This window comes from Monosiga brevicollis, genomic scaffold (assembly GCF_000002865.3).
Source record: "Monosiga brevicollis MX1 MONBRscaffold_15 genomic scaffold, whole genome shotgun sequence".
Taxonomy (NCBI): Eukaryota; class Choanoflagellata; order Craspedida; family Salpingoecidae; genus Monosiga; species Monosiga brevicollis.
The window spans coordinates 292,407-314,980 of record NW_001865052.1 but is presented as its reverse complement, the minus strand read 5'-3'; the positions used below and the strand labels follow the sequence as shown (position 1 = coordinate 314,980).

General features: G+C 56.1%; 6 protein-coding genes across 6 annotated transcripts in view; 3 read left to right on the top strand and 3 right to left on the bottom strand.

Annotated features, from left to right (window-relative positions):
* MONBRDRAFT_37628 (uncharacterized protein) overlaps positions 1-4,325 on the bottom strand; it is a gene marked incomplete at its 3' end in the record, with an annotated part of 11,877 nt that extends 7,552 nt beyond the window's left edge. The window contains exons 1-10 of the mRNA XM_001746985.1: positions 4,212-4,325; positions 3,612-4,093; positions 3,488-3,524; positions 2,696-2,840; positions 2,402-2,481; positions 2,162-2,276; positions 1,972-2,051; positions 1,772-1,834; positions 1,580-1,664; positions 10-218 (exon numbers count right to left, since the gene is read on the bottom strand). Coding sequence (XP_001747037.1) covers positions 10-218; positions 1,580-1,664; positions 1,772-1,834; positions 1,972-2,051; positions 2,162-2,276; positions 2,402-2,481; positions 2,696-2,840; positions 3,488-3,524; positions 3,612-4,093; positions 4,212-4,238 — 1,323 coding nt within the window. The 5' untranslated portion in view covers positions 4,239-4,325. The remainder of the gene's footprint in view (positions 1-9; positions 219-1,579; positions 1,665-1,771; positions 1,835-1,971; positions 2,052-2,161; positions 2,277-2,401; positions 2,482-2,695; positions 2,841-3,487; positions 3,525-3,611; positions 4,094-4,211) is intronic.
* Positions 4,326-5,532: 1,207 nt separating this feature from the next.
* On the top strand, positions 5,533-8,008 carry MONBRDRAFT_9367 (uncharacterized protein; the record flags this gene model as incomplete). The annotated part of the gene is made up of 4 exons (XM_001747115.1): positions 5,533-6,097; positions 6,206-7,278; positions 7,370-7,541; positions 7,635-8,008. The coding sequence occupies 4 exons, from the start codon at positions 5,533-5,535 to the stop codon at positions 8,006-8,008; spliced, it is 2,184 nt and encodes a 727-aa protein (XP_001747167.1).
* A 449-nt stretch (positions 8,009-8,457) lies between these two features.
* On the bottom strand, positions 8,458-10,368 carry MONBRDRAFT_9366 (uncharacterized protein; the record flags this gene model as incomplete). The annotated part of the gene is made up of 3 exons (XM_001746984.1): positions 8,458-9,102; positions 9,222-9,713; positions 10,171-10,368. The coding sequence occupies 3 exons, from the start codon at positions 10,366-10,368 to the stop codon at positions 8,458-8,460; spliced, it is 1,335 nt and encodes a 444-aa protein (XP_001747036.1).
* A 1,413-nt stretch (positions 10,369-11,781) lies between these two features.
* MONBRDRAFT_26630 (uncharacterized protein) lies at positions 11,782-14,597 on the top strand (the record flags this gene model as incomplete). The annotated part of the gene is made up of 9 exons (XM_001747114.1): positions 11,782-11,908; positions 12,314-12,388; positions 12,866-12,940; positions 13,071-13,138; positions 13,516-13,578; positions 13,697-14,001; positions 14,084-14,148; positions 14,233-14,315; positions 14,493-14,597. 9 exons carry the CDS (start codon positions 11,782-11,784, stop codon positions 14,595-14,597), a joined length of 966 nt encoding a protein of 321 aa, XP_001747166.1.
* Positions 14,598-16,070: 1,473 nt separating this feature from the next.
* MONBRDRAFT_37627 (uncharacterized protein) lies at positions 16,071-18,315 on the top strand (the record flags this gene model as incomplete). The annotated part of the gene is made up of 1 exon (XM_001747113.1): positions 16,071-18,315. The coding sequence occupies one exon, from the start codon at positions 16,071-16,073 to the stop codon at positions 18,120-18,122; it is 2,052 nt and encodes a 683-aa protein (XP_001747165.1). The 3' UTR covers positions 18,123-18,315.
* A 751-nt stretch (positions 18,316-19,066) lies between these two features.
* Positions 19,067-21,513, bottom strand: MONBRDRAFT_9363 (uncharacterized protein; the record flags this gene model as incomplete). The annotated part of the gene is made up of 6 exons (XM_001746983.1): positions 19,067-19,192; positions 20,139-20,348; positions 20,445-20,633; positions 20,829-21,049; positions 21,273-21,375; positions 21,454-21,513. 6 exons carry the CDS (start codon positions 21,511-21,513, stop codon positions 19,067-19,069), a joined length of 909 nt encoding a protein of 302 aa, XP_001747035.1.
* Positions 21,514-22,574: the final 1,061 nt, after the last annotated feature.

Sequence of the window (22,574 nt, the reverse complement as noted above, 5' to 3'; positions counted from 1 at the left end):
CGTTGCTACCTCGGCGGACGGTGGGTTTTTTTGCGGCTTTTTACTGGCCTTCTTCTTGACCTTGTTCGTGCGCGCTTCCTCGTCATGCTCGTCCTCCCCCTTCCAAGCTCGGGTCATTTTGCGCATGTGCAACCAGTACCAGGTGACGGCGCATGCCACCAGGAAGGCCACACCGCCCACAACGGACACAATCAAGATGATTGTAGGCGACATGGCGCCTACAGTGAGTAGCGAGAGGCACCATCATCGTGAGAGCGTCGGCGGGGAGGCATTAAAAGGCGCTTATAAGACCACGACAAACGGTGGACTGATCGAGCCAGGACATGAACGGCAGAGGCGAGCAAAGGCGAGCGCGAAAAGCAGGATCTCAAGGGAGCAGCAGCGCGCAAGCGGCAGCGCTGATGGGACGATTGGTTGTAGGCCTAGGCCCGCATCAAGGGTGGGGACGTACGTCGTCAAAAACGGTCAAATTCGCCTGATGAACGGGTATGCGCAGATGCCCTGCGCGCGGATGACAAGAGGCAGGTCTAAGCGCGACAGCGGGGGGCAGATTTGGTCAAATCGGACCACATGAGACATCGCGCGATGGCGCAAAAAAGAGAGAGAGAGAGCGAAGAGAGAGAGAAAGTGTGACGACTGATCATGAAGAAACTTACGCAGGGAGCGAAAGGCACTGCCACCACCCGTTCACATAGAGAAGTAGACACTCTCACGCACAGAGCGAGACAGCCAGACAGACAGCCAGACAGCCAGGCAGCTAGACAGCCAGACAGTCGGACGGATGGACAGGAGCTGGTCTTCGGGTTAAGTCCCGTCAAATCATCAATCCGTGACGACCGCCGCCCTCACAAGCAGCAGCAGAACAAAAAAGGGGCGGACCCGTGTGGCGTGGATCTTAAATTCTCTCAATATTGTCTCAAAATCTCTCAACCTCTCTCAACCTCTCTCAATCTCTCTTTAAATATCTCAACAGCTCTCTCAATCTCTCTCAATCTCTCTCAATCTCTCTCAATCTCTCTCAATCTCTCTCAATCTCTCTCAATCTCTCTTAACTTCTCTCAACTCTCTCCATAACATTCCATCCATTCTTCACCCATTTTCATTTCATGTTGCATTTGGCTCTCTTCCGTTACACACTTCTTTACGCTTGGCACGTGTGTACGTAGTGTGCAGTCCGCGGGCAAAAGTCGGTGCCCGTCGCTTTTTGTGGAACATGTGCTTGTGTTGCCACGTCTGAATTTCAGCCGGGGGCGGTTGGAGATGAGAGGCAATGGCGCGTAGCTCAGATGAATTATAATTGTTCAAAACTCAAAAGGCGAGATTCGGCTAAAAGGAGGCACACAGTGCGAGCAGCGAAATCTCTCACAGAAAAGCACGTCAAAGTTCTACAATCACAGATGGAGTGGCGCTGGACGGAGATGGAACCAGTTGCTCATATCGAGGCGCCGACTGGCTTCAGCGACCATGGCGGCCTGCAAGGCCATGGTGGGAGGGCCACCTGCTGCACGGGCGGGCGTCCAGTTTGGGCGTCAGGGCGGATCACAACATGCCAGCTTGCAAGCCTGCAGCAAGCACTCACCTTGAGGGGCAACACTTGCTATGGCGCTGCTTGGAACCGGGGCAGTTGCATCCGCCTCGGTCTTGTCTTGTTGCAGGATCAAATTCTGTATCCGGCCACAGACAGCCAACCAACCAACCAACCAACCAACCTCAGCCATCGCCGCCAGAGTGTGCGGCATCAACGGCGAGAGAAAAGGGAATTGACTCATACCTGAATGCGTGATGCAAGTCGGACCAATTTGGCGCAATACTCGCCGCACAGGTGCGCAGACATCTAGAAAATTCAAGCCGCGAGAGCGAGCGAGTCGAGTTCCCATGCGGTGCATAAAACTGATGATATCATGTGTCATCTGGTACCTGTATTCACACCACCAGGCCTGCCGCCCAAAGCAACAACAACCACAAACAAACCTCCATGGCTTCATCTGCCAGCTCCACTGGCGAGTTCATGGCCGTCTTGAGCCAAGCCTCAAACCGCTCCACCTTTCGAACTGCAGGAAGCACACAAAGTAAGCTCAAGATGGAGGATCGGCCGAACACTGGATGCTATTCAGGCCTGCATGTGCAACCCTTCAGGGCCATGAGAAGAGACCAAACATACAGATGAAAGAAGCCTTGTTGCGATACGGCACGAATTCGCGAAAGGCGCGTTCCTTGAGATCCAGTGATGTTGAAAAAAATAGGTTGCGGTCTTGGACCGCCTCCTTGAGCACGTCCTGCCAGCACAAACAAGTGTCCCCTCAGTCAACGCCCAGTCGGGCACACCAGCACAATCGACCACCCCACGCATGCGTAGTCTGAACCCGGCCCCTGTGCTTGTAAGGCGCCAGGTTGAACGTACCGGCGGGAACGGCATGCGACCGTTAGGCATGGCCAACTCCGTGAGCTCGGTGGCCTCGTTCCAAGGATCACGCAGCCAGTCTACAGAATCCAAGAATGTGGGGCATGCCATCAAACTGAGCCTCCCGGCAGGCAACAGGGTGACACGAGGCAAGAAAAGGGGCAAAAGAACAGCAAACTGCACCTTGCTGAGGGACGCCACCATGCTGTCCGCGACACCGCTGATCACGCAACTACGCAGTTGGAATTGGATGATCAGTCGTGGCCCGATGGAGACGCAAGAGGGGTCAGCTACCATGCATACAGACCGTTTTCTTGAAGGACAGCAGCTGCGAGATGCGGGCCAGCCATGCTGGACAATGCCGAAGCGAAAAGGTCATGTCGGTCGCACCCACCAAGGCCGAACCTCGCAGCCTTGCTGCATCGCGTGCAGCATGCAGCTACCGGAGGCAATAGCAGTCAGACAAAGAGCAGAAAAGGCACATGAGTGAAGCGTGAACACCATGATGCACCCTTTGCTGAGTAACGGGAAAAAAAAAAAAAAAAAAAAAAAAAAAAAAGAAGGCTGAGGGTGACTGAAGGCAAATACACAGACCAATTGCTTCATGAAGCAGCGCAGGCAATCCTCTATCAACAGGAGTGCCTCTGGTTGCACCTTGCCATGGTTGTGGTTCTTTTTACTGGCGCGGACCGTGCAGCAGTGGTTGACCGGCACAAAGTGAGGGGCACTTGTCAGTGCGATACACGTGCAATGCAGGCTGCAACCGCATCGCTTACACAATAAAAGTAATTTCCGTTTGATAATTGTCACCAGCACGATCAGCCACCTGGCTGTCGCCCGACTTGGCACTGCTTGACATGAGACCGAGTGAGTGGAGCCAGCATTTCTGAGTGGCATACAAACAGACAAGGTCATGCCTCTTCCCCTGAAGTCGGAGGCTCACCTGGTGGAGGCGGCATGGGCAGCACTGGACGCCTTGGATTTGCCTCCTCCCTAACATGCGCAAGGATGTTCAAAGCGATGCAGACCGTGAGCACCGTTGCTCACGAGTCGCCGACATGTTTGGGCCGCGGCCAATCAACTCACCGCTGACTTGCTGGTCTTCGACGGGGGTGTGCTACTCCTGCCGTACAAAGGTCAGTCGTGGTGAGCAAAGGCAGAAAGCTGAGGCAGATTTAAATCGGACGAGCTGCTGAAGGTTGCAACATACTGGCTGCTTGACGCCGGACGCTTCTTGCCGCTGGCAGCTCCACCAGCCGTAGCCCCGGTTTTGCTGGGAGCCGCACGACCACCGGCTCCGGCTCCGGTCGCCTTGGAAGCTGCCCCCTTGCTGGAGCTTGCCTTGCCAGATGTCACCTTGTTGGACTTGGTGGATCCTGCTTTACTCGAGGCCGCTTTGCCACCAGCAGGCCCACGCTGTGTCGCGCTGCCACCTGGTCCAACCCGGGCCCCAGTCAAGGGCATTGATCCCGTCCCAGCACCAGCAGCCGCTCCGCCGCGACCTCCTCCACGGCCCGATCCCATGCTGGCGCCTCGTCCCAACGTGGCCTTGGCGCCGCGGCCCCCGGCTGCGCCACCGCGGGCTCCGGCCACGCCGCCACGTCCCCCCAACGCAGCTCCTCGACCCATGGTGGCTCCACCACGACCGCCGATGCGACCACCCGCCGCTTTGGCCTTGCCACCGGCCGCACCCTGGATGCATTGATTGGGCACCATCAGTCAGTCCAGATCCCAACGTCTCAACAGCAAATTGGAAACGGTTCACACAGTGAGTGACCAAAAGCAGAAAGCCTGGGTAACGCAAACGCACCTGCCAGCCGGTCGCCTTGCTGGCCATGTCTCTCACGTCGCTTCTTTCCAACCGCACAACTCACGTTCCCGACCCGCCAGATCCACCCCACCGCCCGCCCACGGACAGATTGAGAGGCGGAAGCGGAGAAGAAAACGCAGAGAGAGAGAGAGAGAAAGAGACGAAAGTTTGAGAGAGAGAGACGAAAGTTTGAGAGACATGACAAGCATAAATCAAAGCCAACGAAGAGATGTGACGGAAAGTTGTTTCGCTGTTTCGCTTTACTACTCACTCCCTTCGCCTCTTCACAAACATCCTCAAAGTAAACTACACCCCTCCAACCAGAACATATTGTCATACTATTTACAAGCAACATATCGTTTACTTACGAGGGGTATGATGATAATAATGACCATATTTGTCCGCTCAAGTCACATTCCTACATTTTCCGTCCCCGTGTATCGGACCCTCCTCCTGCCCGCCCCTCTCTCTCGTTACCTCCTCCTTCCCTCCTTCCTTCCTTCCTCCGCTCTCTTTGCTTCCCCCTATGATCTGGGCTGGCTTGCTTCGTGCTTTTGTCTGGTTTTTCTTGTTGCCTACCTGAATGATCACCATGGTTTGCTGTGGGTGTTGGACGATGTGCCATTCTCCCGCCCACTTTGCGGGTGTGGTTTGGTCGCGGTGGGATTCTGATTCTCATGTGGATAGCGGGGACTTGGCGCTGTTGCATCTGATCCTCAAGCCCACGCACGCGGGACCTTGATGCTTGACCAACCTCCTTCTCGCCACTCTCTGATGCCGTGCAGCGCTCGACGGGGCCCGTTGCCGTTTGCTTCCGCTGAGCCAGCTCGCGTCCGAGTCGCAGATAAGCGGCACCTCAAGATCTGCTACCTGCCCCCTTCTCAGGAACCCGCAGCAGAAGTAACCTGAACAACCCATTTCCTTGTTGGCAAGGTTTCATCCGTAGCGAACGTGACCACGGCTGCCAACACTCCTTCTCCAAAGGGCTGCCCATATCGACCTCCCGCTCTAGTCGTAACATGTTTCGCTGCTGCCATGCGAGCAGCCGGCGGCAGCGGCATTCCAGGTGAACAAACACATGTTTGAGCGCCCCGTCCCGTTTCTTCCGCGCTTTGTCCAAAGAGCCTCTCTAGCGGGTCCTCTTCACGCTGTGCACTGGAGTTGTGCACCAGAATGCTGCTCATCCCTTGTACTTTGCCTTTGACCGCCTGCAGACGCAAGAGCTCGCGTGTTAGCGCCGATGGCACTTGCATCTATGAAGTACGGCTTGCCCTGCCCCACGCACTTTTAGACAGCATCCCACATCTACTGGCGAAAATCCATGGTGACTGACCTATCCTTTTGCCCTGGGTCTGTGCAGGTGGAAACGGCCTCAACCAGCACCTGGGACCGGCTGCCAAACTCGTACCAGAACGAACGTTTGCGCCGTGCCACCCGCATCACCGAATCGCTCGCTGAGGAGACCGGTCAACATGACAGCGGCATGCCCACTTCTCCAGCTTTGGTCCAGAACGGTCGCCAGGGACCCCTGCCGGCCGTCCCTGGCTCGGCTGTTCTCGTTCTTCGGAACATGCTTGATGTGACAGACCACACCGCGGATTCCAGCTATCAAACCATAAGTGGTGGGGAAAGTGAGGGGGACGCCGACTCACCCATTCCTGACCCCCACTCCTTCAACCCCTACGCAAGCATTCGCGGTTCCATCGACTCGACAAGCCAACGCCTAGAGCGCCAACGTCGCTATCTCTCAGACATCCGCCGTGATGCCCAGGCCGAACAGCAGCGGTTGGAGGACGCCCATGCTCTCTATAGCACCCCCGGCCCACGCAGCCCTCGCCGCGAGCATCCACCGCAGCTACCTCCTCGCGCACATCCCCTGCGCACGGGTTCGTTTGCCAAAGTTGCTTGTGAGGGGGGCGAGCTGCCCCAGTAGAGCCCCCTGCCCTCTTGACACCAACTCATGACCATATCGCATCCGCACCCGCCCTCAATAGAATACGATGGGCGTTCGCCAACCATCCGACGCGGCCACACCCGTCCGCCCGTGGCTCTCTCTGACTCCTCGGAGGGCGAAGGTGTGACGGTCATTGGGCTCGAAGAGCTTGAAGCGGCCCTGGGCCAGCCCTTGCGCAAACTCAGCCAAGCCAGCTCAGCTTCCTCCAATGCCTCTCATCGTCGGACCATGCGTCGCTCCCAACGATCAAGCCTGGCGCCGCTCAACGAGGAGCAAGGAGAAGATGAGCAAGCCACGCCCAACAACCCTGAACCAGATCATCTTGGCCTCATTTCCCACGTGCATTCTGCCCACACCACTAACCTGCCAGCTGCCATACGCCCCGGTGGCACCGCCCTAGTCCGGTCTAGTGGAGGAACGAACGGAAGCAGCTTGTCACGCGCGTTGCAAATCCGTCAGGCTGAGTTGGCACGGTCTTCCTGCTCCTCGCTGGTGGACGAGCAAGGCACAACGCCGTATGCGCAATCTCGCTCTCTGGCCATCCTTCAACAGCGCGCGGCGGTGGCCCGGATCCAGGCCCAAGGTAGCGGTCACAGCATGCGCGTGCGCTGCGACTCGGCCCACTCTTCGCGCGTTTTTACCCCCTCAATTCCTGGATCTGGCACGGGCTCGGAGATTAGTCTAATTCTCAGTGCTACCGACCCCCCGGCAAGAAGGCCAGGAAGCACGGACCCTGTCGCCAAAGTCGGCAGCACCACTAGCTGTAGGCCAGGGACCAAGCTGCCTTGCGTCAATAGGCTTGGCGCAGATTCTGAACACACCAACACCTTGGTGCGGCAGCCACACGCCTCGTCTGATTTTGCAGAGGATAAGGGCATGCGGACGGAGCGAACCAACAGTATTGATGCCGCGCTGAACGAGAAAAGGCGACTGCGCGACAGTATCCGTCTGCAACTGGCTGGCTGGGAGGAGGTGAATGCCCAGCAGCAAGTGGACGCGGCCGTTGACAAGTTGCTATTGACGCAGGATCCACACTCAGACCTCGAATGGGATGATGGTTTTGAGCAGGCTGTCGAAGCCAAGTCGCGACGATCTTCTCACCTCTCAACTCGTGTATGTATCCCATGTCACAAGCGCACGTCCGAATGATATTCTGGGCTGAAGCCATTTCCCCGCTCACCTTCGCCCTTACACTCCCATCCAGCAGCAGGCGGCCCCGTTTGTCAAAGTAGCGTCGCACCGACCGAGTCGACATAGCACGGATAGCAGAGTACCCTCGGTCACAGGCATGTCCTCCACGACCTCTCGGCGAGGGTCTGTCCCCTATGACAGTGTCCATGCTGTCTCCTTTGCCAGACACCAGCCTCCAAATTACGGTGCGTGCAGCGGTCCCTCGCCATCACCGCAACAATGATGCCCGCTGTATAACATTGCGAGTGCTCACGTTTGCCTGGCCGGGTATGTTGCAGGCCCACACACACGATTTCACCAAATACTGTCCGAGGTGGCCTGGGCCGAGAAACCCACCCCACGGGCCCCGCGTCGTCGCACCGGCGATAGTTTTCGCTCGCGCAAGCATTCCCTTTTCAACTCCATCAAGCGACATCATGCACCGGGCTGTGGAACGCCAACATCGCGCCGACAGTCGAGCGAGGCGTGCAAACGACTGTCGACGGTACATTGCCATACACTCATTGCGCTCTTTGTCGACATCCCGACAGCTATGCCTGCTCCTCGCCTTCACTCATGGCTGGTGCCCATGCGCATTGGTGTGTTTCTGCAGGGGTCCAGCGTGCTAGCCCGCCTGCACGAGGCAGCCCTGCACGCCTCAACCGCGTGCTAGAAGACATTGATACTTGGAACGAACCTGAATGCTGCACGGGCGACTGGCTTAAAGCGATGACCAGAAGGATGGCCCGTGGCTGGAATCGCATCATCTGTGCGCTGACTTTTGTGATGACGAACAGGCACATGACCGCATCTTCCGTCAGACGGTTGGATTGAAAGGATAGGTGGTCGTACCGCACTCGTCAGATTGTCAGAGCAGAATAAACCAAGATGGATTGAAACAACGAATTGGGTTAAAAATGCGAATGAATGAAGGACAGCTACACACACACACACACACACACACACGACAGCCTTTTGCTCGGCTGGGGGCATGTAGAAGTTTTGACCCGGACCAAAGCAGGAAAAAAGCACGCATGTTTCAAGAGAAGAACGAGATTCAAGAACACACGTCGAGCTGAGTCAGACAAACTGGCATGGGGGCGGAGAGAGAGGGGTCCGCTGCTACGCAGGCGAATGGCCGAGACTGGCATCTGGACGATAACCAGCCTTACGAAGCTCGTCAACATTGAAGGGATTATTGAGGCTGAAACTTCGACTTCGGTCAGGTGGGGCGTCGTCAGCGGTGCTGGCGAGGCTGGCCGCGGCCGAGGGCGCGCGGATGTCCTGCGCGGAACGTGAAAGGCGGCGACCCGAGCTTGAGAGCTGACACTCTTGCGGGTTGGTGCGCGCAAAGCGAGCGGCAGCGGCACCCATTCTTGCAGGGTCGCGGGAGGCAACATTGGCGGCCGCGTCGAATGCATGAGGGGCTTCGTTGAGTGGAGTAAGGGTGGCAGCACGCGCAGGCACGTTATCATCCATGGTGGTACGGAGGGTGACGGAGCGTCGCTTGCCTCCTTCGAGACTCACGGTCACATCACCGGGCGGCATGCGAGTGGCTTCATCGGGTACTGTAGCGCGAGCGAGGGTTGGAGTACGAGGTCCAGGGCCGGCTCCCTTGAGACCAGCAACAACCAGGCATTGGGGCTGAAGATACTTATGCAAATCTTGAAAGGAGTCGAAGGTACTAAAGTCGAGGTCGCTCACGGGCGCGGCCAGATTGCCATAGGTGACTGCCGCCGTTTGTGCACGATGCTTGACGAGGCCACTCTACACCAACAACATTTGAGAAGATTTAGAAACTAAAAAGTGGGGAAGTGGCGAAGGAAGGGAGTGGCAGCACGGCATAGTAACGGGGGGAGGGGGCAAACGAAAAGAGGATTGCGCACCTGGCGATCAGGGGAGTTGTCTTTGACATCGGGTGACGCGCGGTCCGCAATCTTTGGAAGGCATGAAGGGAAGCAGACGTTGGCGCGGGGGTAGATGCGTGAGGCGATTGGCAGCCACAGTTCAGGGCCATCTCGCGATTTGCAAGCACCAAAGAAAGAGCGGCGATCGTGGCCAAGAAGGGCGCTGTCTGGCTGAGTGGGGCGCTGATAGAGCATGCGTACCGCAGACAAGGCAGCGCCAAGGGCAGTAGAACTGCCGTCATCGTCCGAGTCGGAATCGCCAACATCATCGTAAAACATGGTGGCCGATGAGGCATCGGCAGTGCCGACCAAACAGCCCGCTCGCTCGAGAGTCCGAAGCCAGTCCAGGAGCTCGCCCTCGTTAGGAGCCCGTAGCATGTACACTCGTTTCTGATTGCACCCAAGGCAGCGGCCCATTGGCAGGCAGACCACGATGAGCAATGACGCAGTGAGGCGCTGAGACACGAGTATCTTGAAAGAAGATTTAAAAAAAAAAAAATAATAACCTACGTTGGTTCGGATGTGAAACTGAAACTGCAACTCGGGGTGAAAGACACGGGTGGCCTCTTGGATATCACTCAAGTCCATGCTTCCCAGGGGCGCGCCCGCATTTTCACGAATGCTAAAATATTCGAAGCGGCCATTTTCCAGTTGAAACCTGCCGCGGGTTGCGAAGAGGGCATCATACGCCGAACACGGGACACATGTGAGATGGTGTGGCGGAGGCGGCCTGACATGGCGCCCACGTACCAGCGAGTTTTCCAATTCCTGCGCTTGCCACCGCGCTTTTTGAGGTAGCCAGATCGCGAGAGCGGAGCAGAAACGGACAATTGGCTTGAATTCTATGCAAACCGTGTCAGTGAGAATGATGACCGCTTGCAATGAGATGGAGAGCAAGCAGAGGCACGCGGCGATTTACAAAACAGACCTGTTCCCGCAGAATGCCGATGGAGCGCTCTATGGTCCACGCCCATTCACGGAGCTCCTGTTCACTGCAAGCATGACCACCAAGGGTGAAGGCATCCCTCGAGGAAAGAGACTTGGCTTGCTGGAGCAATCGAAGAATCAGGGCTACCAACCTATCGGCGGTCATTTGATAGTTGCGACGGGGCGTGATCACCTCCATGACGGGCTTGGACAATGGTGAGGCCGGGGGCTCGAGGACGCGAAAGCACTCCACCACGCGCAAGGCAAAACTCCCTAACGACGTGCATTCACAGGAGCAGCGGGGCGAGGTAACAGCGTGAGCGGTGACTTGAAAGGCGCGTGGTGCGCCGTCGACTCGATGTGTTGCCTTCAACCAGCCTGACCAAGAGGTTTGGAGCGCTTGGTCGATGGTGCATGGAGTTGAGGCGGTGCCTTGAAATAGAAGAAACTCAGGTACTCTTCATTGTGGGTCACCACAAACCAGCTGAGAGAGAGGTGAGGTGCAGGGGAGAGAGGAACACGACGGATGGCGCTTGTTAGCAACAGCAAGATTGTGATGATTTGCGGGAGCAAGCATGCAGACGAACCGCTTGCGCCAGGTCTTGATCGAGCCACCTTTGAGGTGAAGCAAAGCCAATGGCGCAAGAATGGTGAGAGGCCGCTTTTGGGGCAGGTGGAAAGATGAGATCAAGTAAGTGGCGGGGGAGTAGCAAGAGGCGGACCTTGCTTGGTGAGGTAACCCTGTCGCAAGAGGGCGCTGTTTTGCAGCGTTTCCTCAAAGTCCATTTTCGGAGAGGGAGACCGCAATACAGGTAACCCGGTTGCTTAGAGGCAGCTGTCGAGGAGAGGGGTGGTAGAGGCAGCGACTGGAATCATGTAGCCAGCTGGCCTTTGTGGATCATGTCCTGGCCTGGGCAGAACGTGAAGCGCGCAGATTGTCGGCCGAAAGAGGCAACACATCGAAAGATGCTGCGAGAAGTCAGATGGGCCTTGCCAAGGCGTGCACCAAGGTGCGAGCCAAGGTAGCTAGGACAAGGTCAGCTGGCGACCCACTGAAGGGCCACGGGCCAGTTTTGGACGCGGAGGAGCAGCGGCGCAGGGGCTGGCCATGTAAATATCTGCCGCCCACCTTGGTTCCTGGTCCAGGAACCGGATCGAGGCGCGCCAGCCAGCCAGCCGACCAGTCAGTCTCGCCAGCCTCGCCACAACGCCTCTACACTGCCTGCTCGTGGAGAGGTGCAAGCGCAAGCACGGGCGCGGGCACCCGCTCGGGGCAGTACCAAGTGTTCCAATGCGCTTTTGACGAATCGCTGAGCCGGGTGGGGGTCGAGGCCACGAGCCAAGACGTACTGGCCACCAGCCACGCCCAGCCACTCTCCACGCTCCACCAACCACCAGCCGCAACCGCCTCAGCAACGACAACAACGACGACAACGACGACGGTGACGACGACGACGACGACGACGATGAGCAGGAAGCGTCGGCGCCCTGTAGCTGATGAGGAGGAGGAGGAGGAGGAGGAGCTGCTGTTGAACAAGGAGAGTGAGAGAGAGAGAGGAGAGACAGTGATGCAGAGTCAGAGATAGAGACGGGGATGAAGAGATGGGGAGAGATGGGCGGAGAGAGGGAGAACAAGGACGATGAGATTGAACGACAAAATAATGGAAGGTCAGAGAGACGCGATGAACGAGAGAGAAGGCTAGAGATTGAGCTAAAGGCAGCGACTGAGGCAGAGGTTGGTGAGCAGCTCCTTTTATAACGTACGAGATAGAGGGCTATCAGGAAGATGCAGATAAATGATGGGTTTTTGAAGAATTGAAGTTTTAAGTAAGCTTATTGGTGTGGATTTGATGTCGGGGAAGCCGTCGTTAAATCATAGGTATATGTCGATTATAACGAAGAAAAGGGGTCAAACGGTGAACAGCAGGACACCCTTGGATCCTAGAAATGACATCGACCCCAACTATACTTTTCTATTCATCTTTTATCACAATACACACTATGATATCTACATCTTCTCTTGTTATTGCTTCATAAACCCAACTCTCTAACTTCGTCCAAAGTCCAACTCGACGCATGAAGATCATAAACTCAATACACTCCTCTAACTTCAACTCGGCTGACATCGCCGCCCTCCCTCCCAGGAAGGGGGTGCGAACGTATGGTTGAGCGTTGGTCTGACCCCCGCTTTTTTTTTAACTCGCGCTCCAAGGGCATCGGTACGTGTGCTCGCATGGCGGTTGCAAACGGCAGCGCCAGCGGGGACTGGACCATGGCTCCTGCCACAGGATGGTCGTATCATGGTGCTTGGTTTTGTTTTGCTGTTCGTGCTCTGTATGCGCGCGTGTGTGTTTTCGGAAGGACGTGGCTTCAATATCCTGTGCCAACACATCTTGATCGTTCGCATCACACACCGCAACAACTCGGGGTCCGATCATGGGAACAACTTGCCTGTGCCGGTCTCACTCTGGTTGACATGGCCGGGATGCCTGATTCGTAGCACGCTTCTTTGACTCTTTGTTGTGCTTCGGATTTGATCAAGATTGGTGGTAACCGCGCGCCATGGATCGCTATCAATGTATGTCCTCGGCTTGCCGGTTCACCGTGAGCGCACTCGATTGGCGTTCGTGATGGCGGGAAGGCAGCCCAATGACCGCTAACTGACGTGCCACTCCTTCCAACGCCCCTCTCAATAGCTCGCGATGGCGACACGGAATACATCCGTCTCAGCGAGACCATCACTACCAACATCTTCTCCATCCAGAAGAAAGGTAGCTTGGCCGATTTTCTACATTGCCTCGTCTGGTGTTTCTGGAGCTAGACGCCCCGCCTTTCTGACCTAGCGCTCTTCTCGCCCGATGTCGCTCACGCCTCCCGCTTCTGCCTCAACCTTGAGCATAGTGCGCAACATTGAGAAACTGACCCGGGTGGTCGGCACCCGCGGTGATGGCCGCCAGACCATGTCACAGGTTGGTTTCAGTTCGAGGCCAGTGTCGTTTGTGTCTTTTTTCGTGGACCGCACATTCAAAGACCTTGTCGTCTCTTTACCATGAGACTGGCGAGGGGGACTTTTGTGCCAGATTTACTGTCACATGAGGGTCGTTTTGTGTGCAAACTACCTTTTTCAAAGCGGGTCGTTGGCCACGGCTCTTGTGGCGCGAGCGTTTTGCTCGTGTCGGTGACTATATCTTCCTCCTTTATTTTCCATCCTGTCTCTTTTCGAGGGAACAGATGGTGGCGTGCGCAGCTTTTGCTGAATACGGCTCAGCTCCTTTTCCGTGGATCAAACTCATGCTCCACCTCCTCACACCTATTTGCGCCTTGCTGTGCAACGCAACACCACCAGCTCCAAGATCTCGTCGAAGATTGCAAAGATATTATTCGTGAGACTACCGATATGATCAAGCAGGTCAGCGTATTAGCCCGGTGCTGCTCCGTGACGCGCCACCCACCCATTTCGGCGCTGCACCACTCTAGCCCAACTTGCTTTGACAAAACATCTTGGCATTGGCCGCCATGGCTCGCAGTTTGGCCGCTTGGACGGCGGCACAGCATCAGAGCGCAAGAATCGTGGCCTGGAGCAAACTAAGATGCGCAAGGATCTAGAGGCCGTGGCTAATCAGTTCAAGGTGGCCTACAAGGCCGTCCTGCAGAAGGAGCAGGCCACCATCTCCCGAGAACGGGCCGAGTCGGTGGGCTACGGTCAGGGTCCCGAGGAAAAGCAGTCCCTCATCGAGGACGATCGCCGACAGCAACTGGATATGGAGGTTGACTATCGCACGGCCCAGATTGAAGAGCGCAACCAAGGCATCCGCGAACTCGAGTCTCAAATGTACGTGTGTGCTTGGACACAAGTGCCGACCCCGCCTTGTGCGACAGTCTCGCGTCTCATGCCTCTCTTCTCTTCAATCCAGGACGGAGGTCAACGACATCTTCAAAGATTTGGCGCAGATTGTGCAAGAGCAGGGTGATCAATTGGGTGCGTTCTCCCAGCCGTCCGCTGTGACCACCGTTGACTCGCAGAATCCGTAGCTTGCCATTTCTCACGATTGCCGCCCTGCAGACTCAATCGAGGCCAACTTGACCACGACGGCCAGTCGTACCGAACAGGGTGTCGAAGAGCTGACTCGCGCTTCGCGATACCAGGTAATGGTTGCTTGACATGGCCATGCCTGCGCCACATGCGCTACACGTCAGGTCTTCGAGCGGTCTTTTGGCACGCTCGTGTTTTCTCCGCGACCCCTTCATCTGGGCTTGGTTGGTCATCGATCTCACAATGTTTCCTCTCGTGTGTTCTTCTTCTCCTTGGTTATTGCGCCTTAGAAATCCGCGCGAGGCAAGGCTCTGTGCCTCTTCGTGATTGTGGCCGTCGTAGCCGGCATCATTGCCATCATTGTCGTTGAGTCCTTGAAGAAGAAGAAGCACTAAGCGTCGCGCCATTGGCTCTGCTGATGAAACCATCCATCGCTTTGTCTGTGTCTTGTCATTTGTCGCCCGTCTCGTTCGTGTACCTGGCCTTGGACGCCACCTGAGGTCGTTTGCAAGTCGACCGTCTTCCCTTTTCTTCTTCTTCTTCTTCTTCTTCTCCTCCTCCTTTTTTTTTTTTTTTGTCTCTTTTGTCTTGTCTTTCTGCACCTTGCTTCTTGGCCTTTCTCCCTGGAAAGGATCGTCCAAGGGTTTAGAGGCGCCATTGCCATTGCCTCGCCCATTGTGGCAGGCAGCCGCTTAGGATTACTCCCTTACCTTTCTTCACCTTGTTCCTCTTCTCTTTTCTCTTGTTGTATTCCGTCTCGATCAGCTCAGCGCGTCGTGAGCTCATCACGAGCTTCCGCGCGCTTGTTGGGCTCTGTGTTAGTTGTGGTGTCCGTGTCTCTTAGCTTTTCGGCTGCTGGCTAATGGCGGGTTGTCTTGCTGTCCACCCTTCCCTCCCGAGTGCCCTCCAACGTCTTTCGCGTGTTGCAGACTTAACAAAAATCTTATTTTGCAAAGGAAACACTTTTGCTTCGTGTGCTCTTCACCGCCGATATTGATCCCACGATCCTTCTGGCGAGGGGATTGGGGCTGCCAGCGAGATTGCCCAATTTGAAAGAGGATGATAATGGTCACGTATCGACATGTTTATCAAACGCGCCAAGCGTTCACCGGCCGCTGAAGCACGCCAAACCCTTTCTCTGACGTGGTGAATCGAAGGTGCTCGAAGGGCCAATATCAGTCGCGTGCCCGCAGCCTTTTCATTGCTGATCAAGTTACTCACACATCATGACGACTCACGGTAACTACACAAACTAACACCAACAACTACACGTATATCTACTTTAAGTTGATGAATACTAGCATAAACTCATAGATATTATACACTATACATGCTCTAATTCACCCATAATCTTCAATATCCTTCATTTCCTCTTCACAATCCATATTGTCAGCATCAACAACTTGTATAATGGCTGGAGATAAGCACAAGGTGCAAAGACCGATCCTCTGACGTGCTGACAATACGAGCCGATCTCTTTCGAGTATGCTTGTGAGGTATTGGCTGGCGTGAAGCGCCCCATACAAACGAGTGCTTGGGCTGAGATCAACCCTGCGCTTTGAACTCCCCACCCTCCACACGCAAGCCGCCCTTGCCCTTTGCCTTTGGCCTGTGAAGCAGAAGCCAAGTGTTGCCAAAACGCTCGTGGGGATGTGGAACATTGTGTGGAAGAGGTGATCGCGATGGTCAGAACCGTGGCAAGACGCCGGCGACAGGTCCCATTTTCTTCCTGGCATTGTTCGTTCACATTCACACCACATTGGCGTCGTGAACTTGGCTCCCTTGCCCTTTTGATAGCCCGCCACCTTCTTTGCTCTACCAAAAGCCACCTTGAGCCATCAGCACAAAAGGCGCGACAGACCAGCAACATGGCATCCATAGCGCTGCGGCGCGTGCGCCGCGATCTGCGCGAAATCATGCGTGAGCCCTCTGAACTGTTCGCCGTCACTGCCTGCGAAGACAACATGTTGGAATGGCACGTCAATTTCTTTTTCTCTGCCGACCATAAGCTGCATGATACGGCCATCCACGCCACTTTTACCTTTCCCCAAGACTTCCCCATGAGGGCCCCATCTGCTAGCTTCCACTCCACCCTCCGGTACAAGCACGGTGTCGAGAACAGCCAAGGCCGCCTCTGTCTCTCCATTCTCTCAGACTACAACGAGATCCACACCGATTGGAGCAAAGACGTTGCCAGCTGGTCGCCCGCCTACACGATGCGCTCTGTCCTGCTCAACATCCACGCCTTCCTCTTTTACGACAGCGACCATAGCCCCAGTGACCTCGAAAGCATCCGGACCGCTGCACAGAAGGTGCAGTGTGCCTGTGGCCACTCTGGCACCAATACAACAACATGGCAGCCCCCATGCAACGCGGATATCGACGTGCCGTCTTCACAAGAAGAGCGCATCTCCGCCGGTGACGTCACGCCACCAAACGAGCTTGTCGCGCCCGCAGCAGGGACCAACTGCGCACTAGACCCAGCCGTGAGTGCAGACAAGCAGACCGACATCACAGCTGCCAGCAACAGTGATGAGGCAAGCGATCTAGCGGACCAGCCCTCCAAGCCCGACCCAGCCCCACCGGTCACTTTCAGTTATGCCGCCGCAGTCACCAAACATTCGGGTGCAGCCAAGGCACCAGGACACGACACTTGTAACAAGAAGCACGTGGCACAGCGCCGCCACATCGCTGCCCACCCCAACTTGGATGTGAATACGATTGATGGCCCAGTGTCGGGTGAGCAGCGCCAGCAGATTCTTCGAGATATTTGCTGCTTTGCAACTCAGGAAAACGCCAGCCACCTGTTCGAGCCGGATAACGACGCCATCCTGGGTATTGGCATTCATGTGAAGCGCAATCGACACGGAGGCCTCATGTCTGTGAGCACGCCCTGTGAGTATATCAGCTATGAGGCCTGGCAGATGGGCTTTCGCAAGAGCATCTTTAAGGTGGAAATGAACTACTTCCTGCCCCTCTACATTAATGAGGCCCACTACAAACGTGCCCGCCCCTTGATCAACGCAACGCTGCTGCAGATGGACATGAATGACGATACAGAGCTGGGAGAGTTTGCGCGCATGACGGTTCGCTCCACTATCAGTGAGCGTCTCGTCATGAAGATTTTTGGCATGCTCCTCTCTTCCACCGTGGCCGAGGCCTTCCGTGCCAGCGAGGACACGTCCCGCCGACAGATGAACACGCGCACACGCCTCTCCGCTCGACTTATCGAGGGGTATTTGCAGATCTGGCGCCTGCTGCACCGTCTCATCGAGGAGCGACCTAGCATTGCTGAGCGCATTACGGCCCGAATCCAGAGCTTTATCTATTGTGGCGAGCAAGCCCGCCACAAGAAGAGCGAGCCCAACCTGGGCGCACTGCTCAGTCTGCTGCCCTTCTCCAGCTGCTCATGGGACAAGCTATCACGCGCCTTTCTCGAGGAGTCCTTCATCCGCAACGTGCGCTGGATGGTCCAGAACGAGCCAGCACTGGCTTATCCCGACGGTTGCTCCATGGACGAGCGTCTCAGCAAGTCTTTTGAGCACACTGCTGTCTCGCGTAGTCTCAGTCTGTTTGCCAAGTATATGGCCGCAGTGGTGACGTCTCGCGGTGAGCTACATGCGCAGCTACTCAGCAGTGACGCTCGCTTTGGTGTGCCGGCCGAAGCGCTGGTGGAGAGGATCCTGCAGGCCAGCAAGGAGGCTGAGCGCATGACCGAGTGGAACGAATACCTGGTGGCCATGGATCACATTCCGCTTCCGCCAGCACGCCTTCACGAATGGCTGCAGGTCTCTCTCTCCACCTCACTGCAGCGTGGCTACCACTTTCAGGACCGTCGCAAGCAGCCTGGCGGCCCTGGTGCAAATCGTGGTAGGCGCTACAACGGCCCTCGCCAGCGCCGCCATGCTGGGCAACCATAATTCTAGGCTCATCCACTTCGCAGAGTGTGCCATCAGCTCTCGAGTCATGCACACAGTAAAAGTTGTGCTGGCGGCTTGCTGTCGATTTGCTGTCGAGTTGTCAAAGAATTTGGTTGATGTTCATTGCCTGGAGTTGGTTGTGTAGGCTTTCGTTGGCAAGCCCCAGTCGTGTTGGACTTTAACCTGTTGTACATAAGCGCCCGATAATTGACCTTGTACACTCCCTTTTTGAATCAAAGAACTGCATGCAGCCGCGCCAGGGCGCGTTAGATGTTCGGCCGAAAGGGCACATTTTCTATGCGGATGTCAAATTAGCATGTCTGGCAAAACTCACAAGAAGGATAAGCCACTCGAATGGGAACAAGCAAAGCGCCACTCGACATGTGCAAGGTCTGGATAGCGATGAGTCGGCAATAAACAAACCAAAAACCGAAAACAAGGGGCAGGGGGTCTGGGGTATTTTTGTTGCGTATATGTAAATAAGAACTGGCTACCTAAAATGGCAAATAACAAACTCTGTAGCTCGAAAGGCCCAATAGCAGAGACAGAGGGAGATCTAGCTCAAATCCCATGGTAAAAGCATGCGCACGGCACGACAGTACAAACACAAATCGCGAGAGCGTCCGCCACCTAGGGTCGCTGTGGCAATGCACCAAGAAGCAAGCAAGGTCAGATTTGGACACAGAAAGCATGCGCATGCACGCAGCCAAGCCAAGAACCGAGCCGATATCTTCTGACCTTCTCGAGCAGTTTGATGCGTTCACGCGCGCGTCGATTGGCCGCCTTGACAGCCTTTAATTCGGCCTAAGTACCACACGATCCCGGGTTTTAATTACGACCACGTAGCAGCACAAGTCAAGGACAAGCGGGGGCCGCTCACTTCAAGCTTTTGAGTCCGCTGCTGTGCGCTCGCGTTGTCCAGCGGCGCACTACTAGCACGTCGTTTAGCCTTGATCTAATGCCACACATGCCAGTGTCACTTTCAGCACAAAGTGGATGCTTGGAGGAGGAGAATTGCATCTCACCAGCTGTGATTCAGCCAAGTCCAACTTGTCCTGTAGCGCGGCCACCTATGCGGATGAAGCACAAGGAGGATCAATAACAAGAAGAGCAATGTCCACGGGGGAAGGGCGGGGCTTTGCTCCGCTGCAGCATGGTCTGAGCACCTGTTCGGAAAGCCTCTTGTTCTCCGCTTCAAGTTGCTGGGCCAAAGTGTCGCTGAGGTTTGGTGGAACGGGCTGATTGCTTTGGCTCACAACCTGCAGCTGTGCCTGAAGTTCCTGGAGAGTTGTTTCTTGCCGAGCCAGGAGTTGTTGCTGCCGCGTGGCGAGTGCTGTCTGTGCTTCAAAAGCTTCCCGCCAGCCTCGGAGATCATTGCGGGATGGTGGTTGGACCAAGAGCCGCATCCCCTATGCAGAATCCTCCGCTCGCGTGAGCTGCGCAAAACAGCACAAAAATCAGAATTTCGGGTTGGATGCCACTGTAGATCTACCTCAGAATCGACCGTGCCTTTGGTCCCGGATGGAGCATGGTGATTTTGCGCAGCAGCAACAGTACTAACGCCGACGCGCCCACTGTGCCCCACCTCAGCTCCAAGAGCCTTTGCCATGCCTTGGCTTCGCGGCGATGGCTGGGCACATGTAATGAAGTCAAGAATGGCAGGTGGTGCCCAAGATCAATGGCTGCCAGGACAGGGAGGAGAGAATGGGAATGATGGCACGCACTTTGAGAACATCCACTTCGGTGAGTTCATCTGGCACTTTCAGATTCCTGGATAGGTGAAGATGCATGGGCAAATCGACAAAACATGGGTCAATGCAGCGCAACCACAAAAGACTGCGGCGTGAGCCTTGAATGCAGCGGCGTACGTGCGGAAGCGATGGAGTTGAAAATCTCCAGCCTCAAGCTGGCTCTCTGCGGTGAAGAGTTCCTATCAAGCATGAGGTGACCACAACACGATGATAAGAATCAGAGTCTGCCGACTTGAAACCAGGGTTGGCGCCGTGGACGACATACGTGTGCAATCGCCTGTGCATTGGGAGCTTGGCTGCGCATGGCATAATCACGCGCTACGGCACCATTCTGATCCACGATGGAGGGGTCAGCACCAAAGGCCAAGAGGGCAGCGACACAAGCTTGATGCCCCGCTGCTGCTGCCCAGTGCAGTGCAGTCCGTCCATTGCGATCACAGGCATCGAGAGCGATTCCAGGACACCTTGCTAGCACCTGAGGAAGAGTGGAGGTTGAGTGGCAGTCATGTGCCAAGGCTTACTTGTGCGACCAGCTCGTCAGCAGGCAGGTGGCTAGGTTGCGAGGGCTGACCTTGAGCACATTTGCATGCCCGTTGCCAGCGGCTAGATGCGCCGGCGTTGTACCAGTGCTGTCTTGATCGTTGACCAGACTTGCTGAGTGGCTATGCACGGCAAACGCACAAGTCAAGGCCGACGCCAAGGTCAAAAGGCCGAGCAAGGCCCAGAAGAACAACAAGGGACGAGGCTGTGGGATCCTCACCTGGAAAGGAGAAGGCTCACGCACATGGGTGAACCGTTTTGGCATGCCCAATGTAGTGGTGACTATCGAATATGAGGGCCAGCGGTGGGTGATGAAGTTTTGAGAGGTTGCGGAGCTGTATTGGTGAAAGTGGGGGCCGCATGTCCCACTTTTAAGCGCGATGGGGTTTGGGAGCCTGGACGGTACAGAACAAACCTTGAGTTCACTGTCACGAGCCATTTCGTCGGCACCTTTATGCAGGAGATATTTGGTGTGGTTGGGCCGCTTGTGGTAGCCTGCCCAATGAAGAGCCGTCATGCCCTGCATATCCTTTTGGTTAATCTGATTGCGCGCGGGCGTCGAGAGGAGTAACTTGGCGCATTCCGTGCCCTGGGGCGAGCGTTGGTTCAAGGACACCAGCGTGAGGAACACAGCAACTGGCGAAGCGTAACGGCAGCAAAGAGCCATCTACTGCAGGCGGACCGGACCTTTGGTGCCACGGCGAGGTGCAGCGGTATCCGGCCGTGTGCGTCGCGGGCCGTGGCCTTGGCACCTGGACGATACACATCATGACAGGGAGCCATCATGAGGTGAAGCAGGGTCACCGGGGTCTGGTGCCACGCGCCAGAACACATGGCTGACAATCATGGCGAGGCGTACCGGCAGCCAGCAGCGTCTTGGTCATGACGACATTGCCTTGATGCACTGCCATGTGCAGTGGCGTTCGGCCCTCGGCATCCCCGCAATTGACCTTGACACGTGCCTGAGCGGTGCGGGGGCGGACATCATCAGCCGATGATCTGGCCGTTCACCACAGGAGAACAATCAAGCAAGACAAGACCTGCAACAAGACATTGATGGCATCAGCTTGATCGTAGGCCACGGCGTAGTGCAGGGGCATGCGTCCATGGTCATCCTATTGAACCACGTCACAACTGTTCAATGGCCAGCTGTTGGTCGAGCAGCGAATGCGGAGTGGAGTGGTGGGCATGCGGGTCGGTGTGTGCTAGAGACAGGACAGCAGGCATTTGTACCGGGGCAGAGAGCGCTTGAGGATTGCTGCGGAAAAGGGCTGTCAAGGCTTCACCATCTCCGGTCATGGCCGCTTCGTGCGCTACGAGCAAGTGCCGGGTGAGATGATCTGCATGATAAAGAACAACGAGTGAACGAGATGATCTCGGGAATCAAGGGTCGGGGCGAGAGCTTGAGAAATGCGGCTGAGACCAACGTGTTTTTTCGGCAGGTGGCTGGACCACCGGGGGAGACGTGTTGGCGGAGAGTGCCTACACAAACAAACAAGATGTGGCATGAGTGCTGAGCGAGGTGTTGGGAATAGACGCAAAGCATGGCCGGTATCAAACCTGATGAAGCTGGGCATAGTAGGCATCGTAGGCCGCCTGTTGTTGTTGCATGATCATTTGGGCGTAGAGGGGGTGTTCGGGGCTGATGGGCTCCGACATCTAGTCCGCGAAGGGCGGCACGTGAACGAGCGAGCGCTGGTGAGTCAAGTTGATGGGCCGGGTGAGGGCCGTCATCGAGGTGCGCCCACCTTCATCCCCGTCCTTCGGAGAAGCAGCCGTCCGCAGTCCCCCCGCTCTATCTATATCAAGAGCTGCAGCTCAGACGGCCAAAGGCAGGCGGCGGCCAGCTGGGGGTGTTGACGTCAACCCGTTGTTGAACAGCTCGTGTTGTTAACGACCACCGCCCACATCAGCACCTACAGCAGCCGTTCGCCCCTTCCCCCCCGCAACGCAAATCCATCCGCCACCACCACCACCACCACTGCCTCACCACCAACATAGACGTACCCCTCTCAAGCAGAAAAAGAGAGAGAGAGAGAGAGCCGAGAGAGAGCGAGAGAGCCGAGAGAGAGAGAGAGAGCCGAGAGAGAGCGAGAGAGCCGAGAGAGAGCCGAGAGAGCGAGCGAGAGAAAAGAGCGAGAGAGACGAGAGAGAGAGAGAG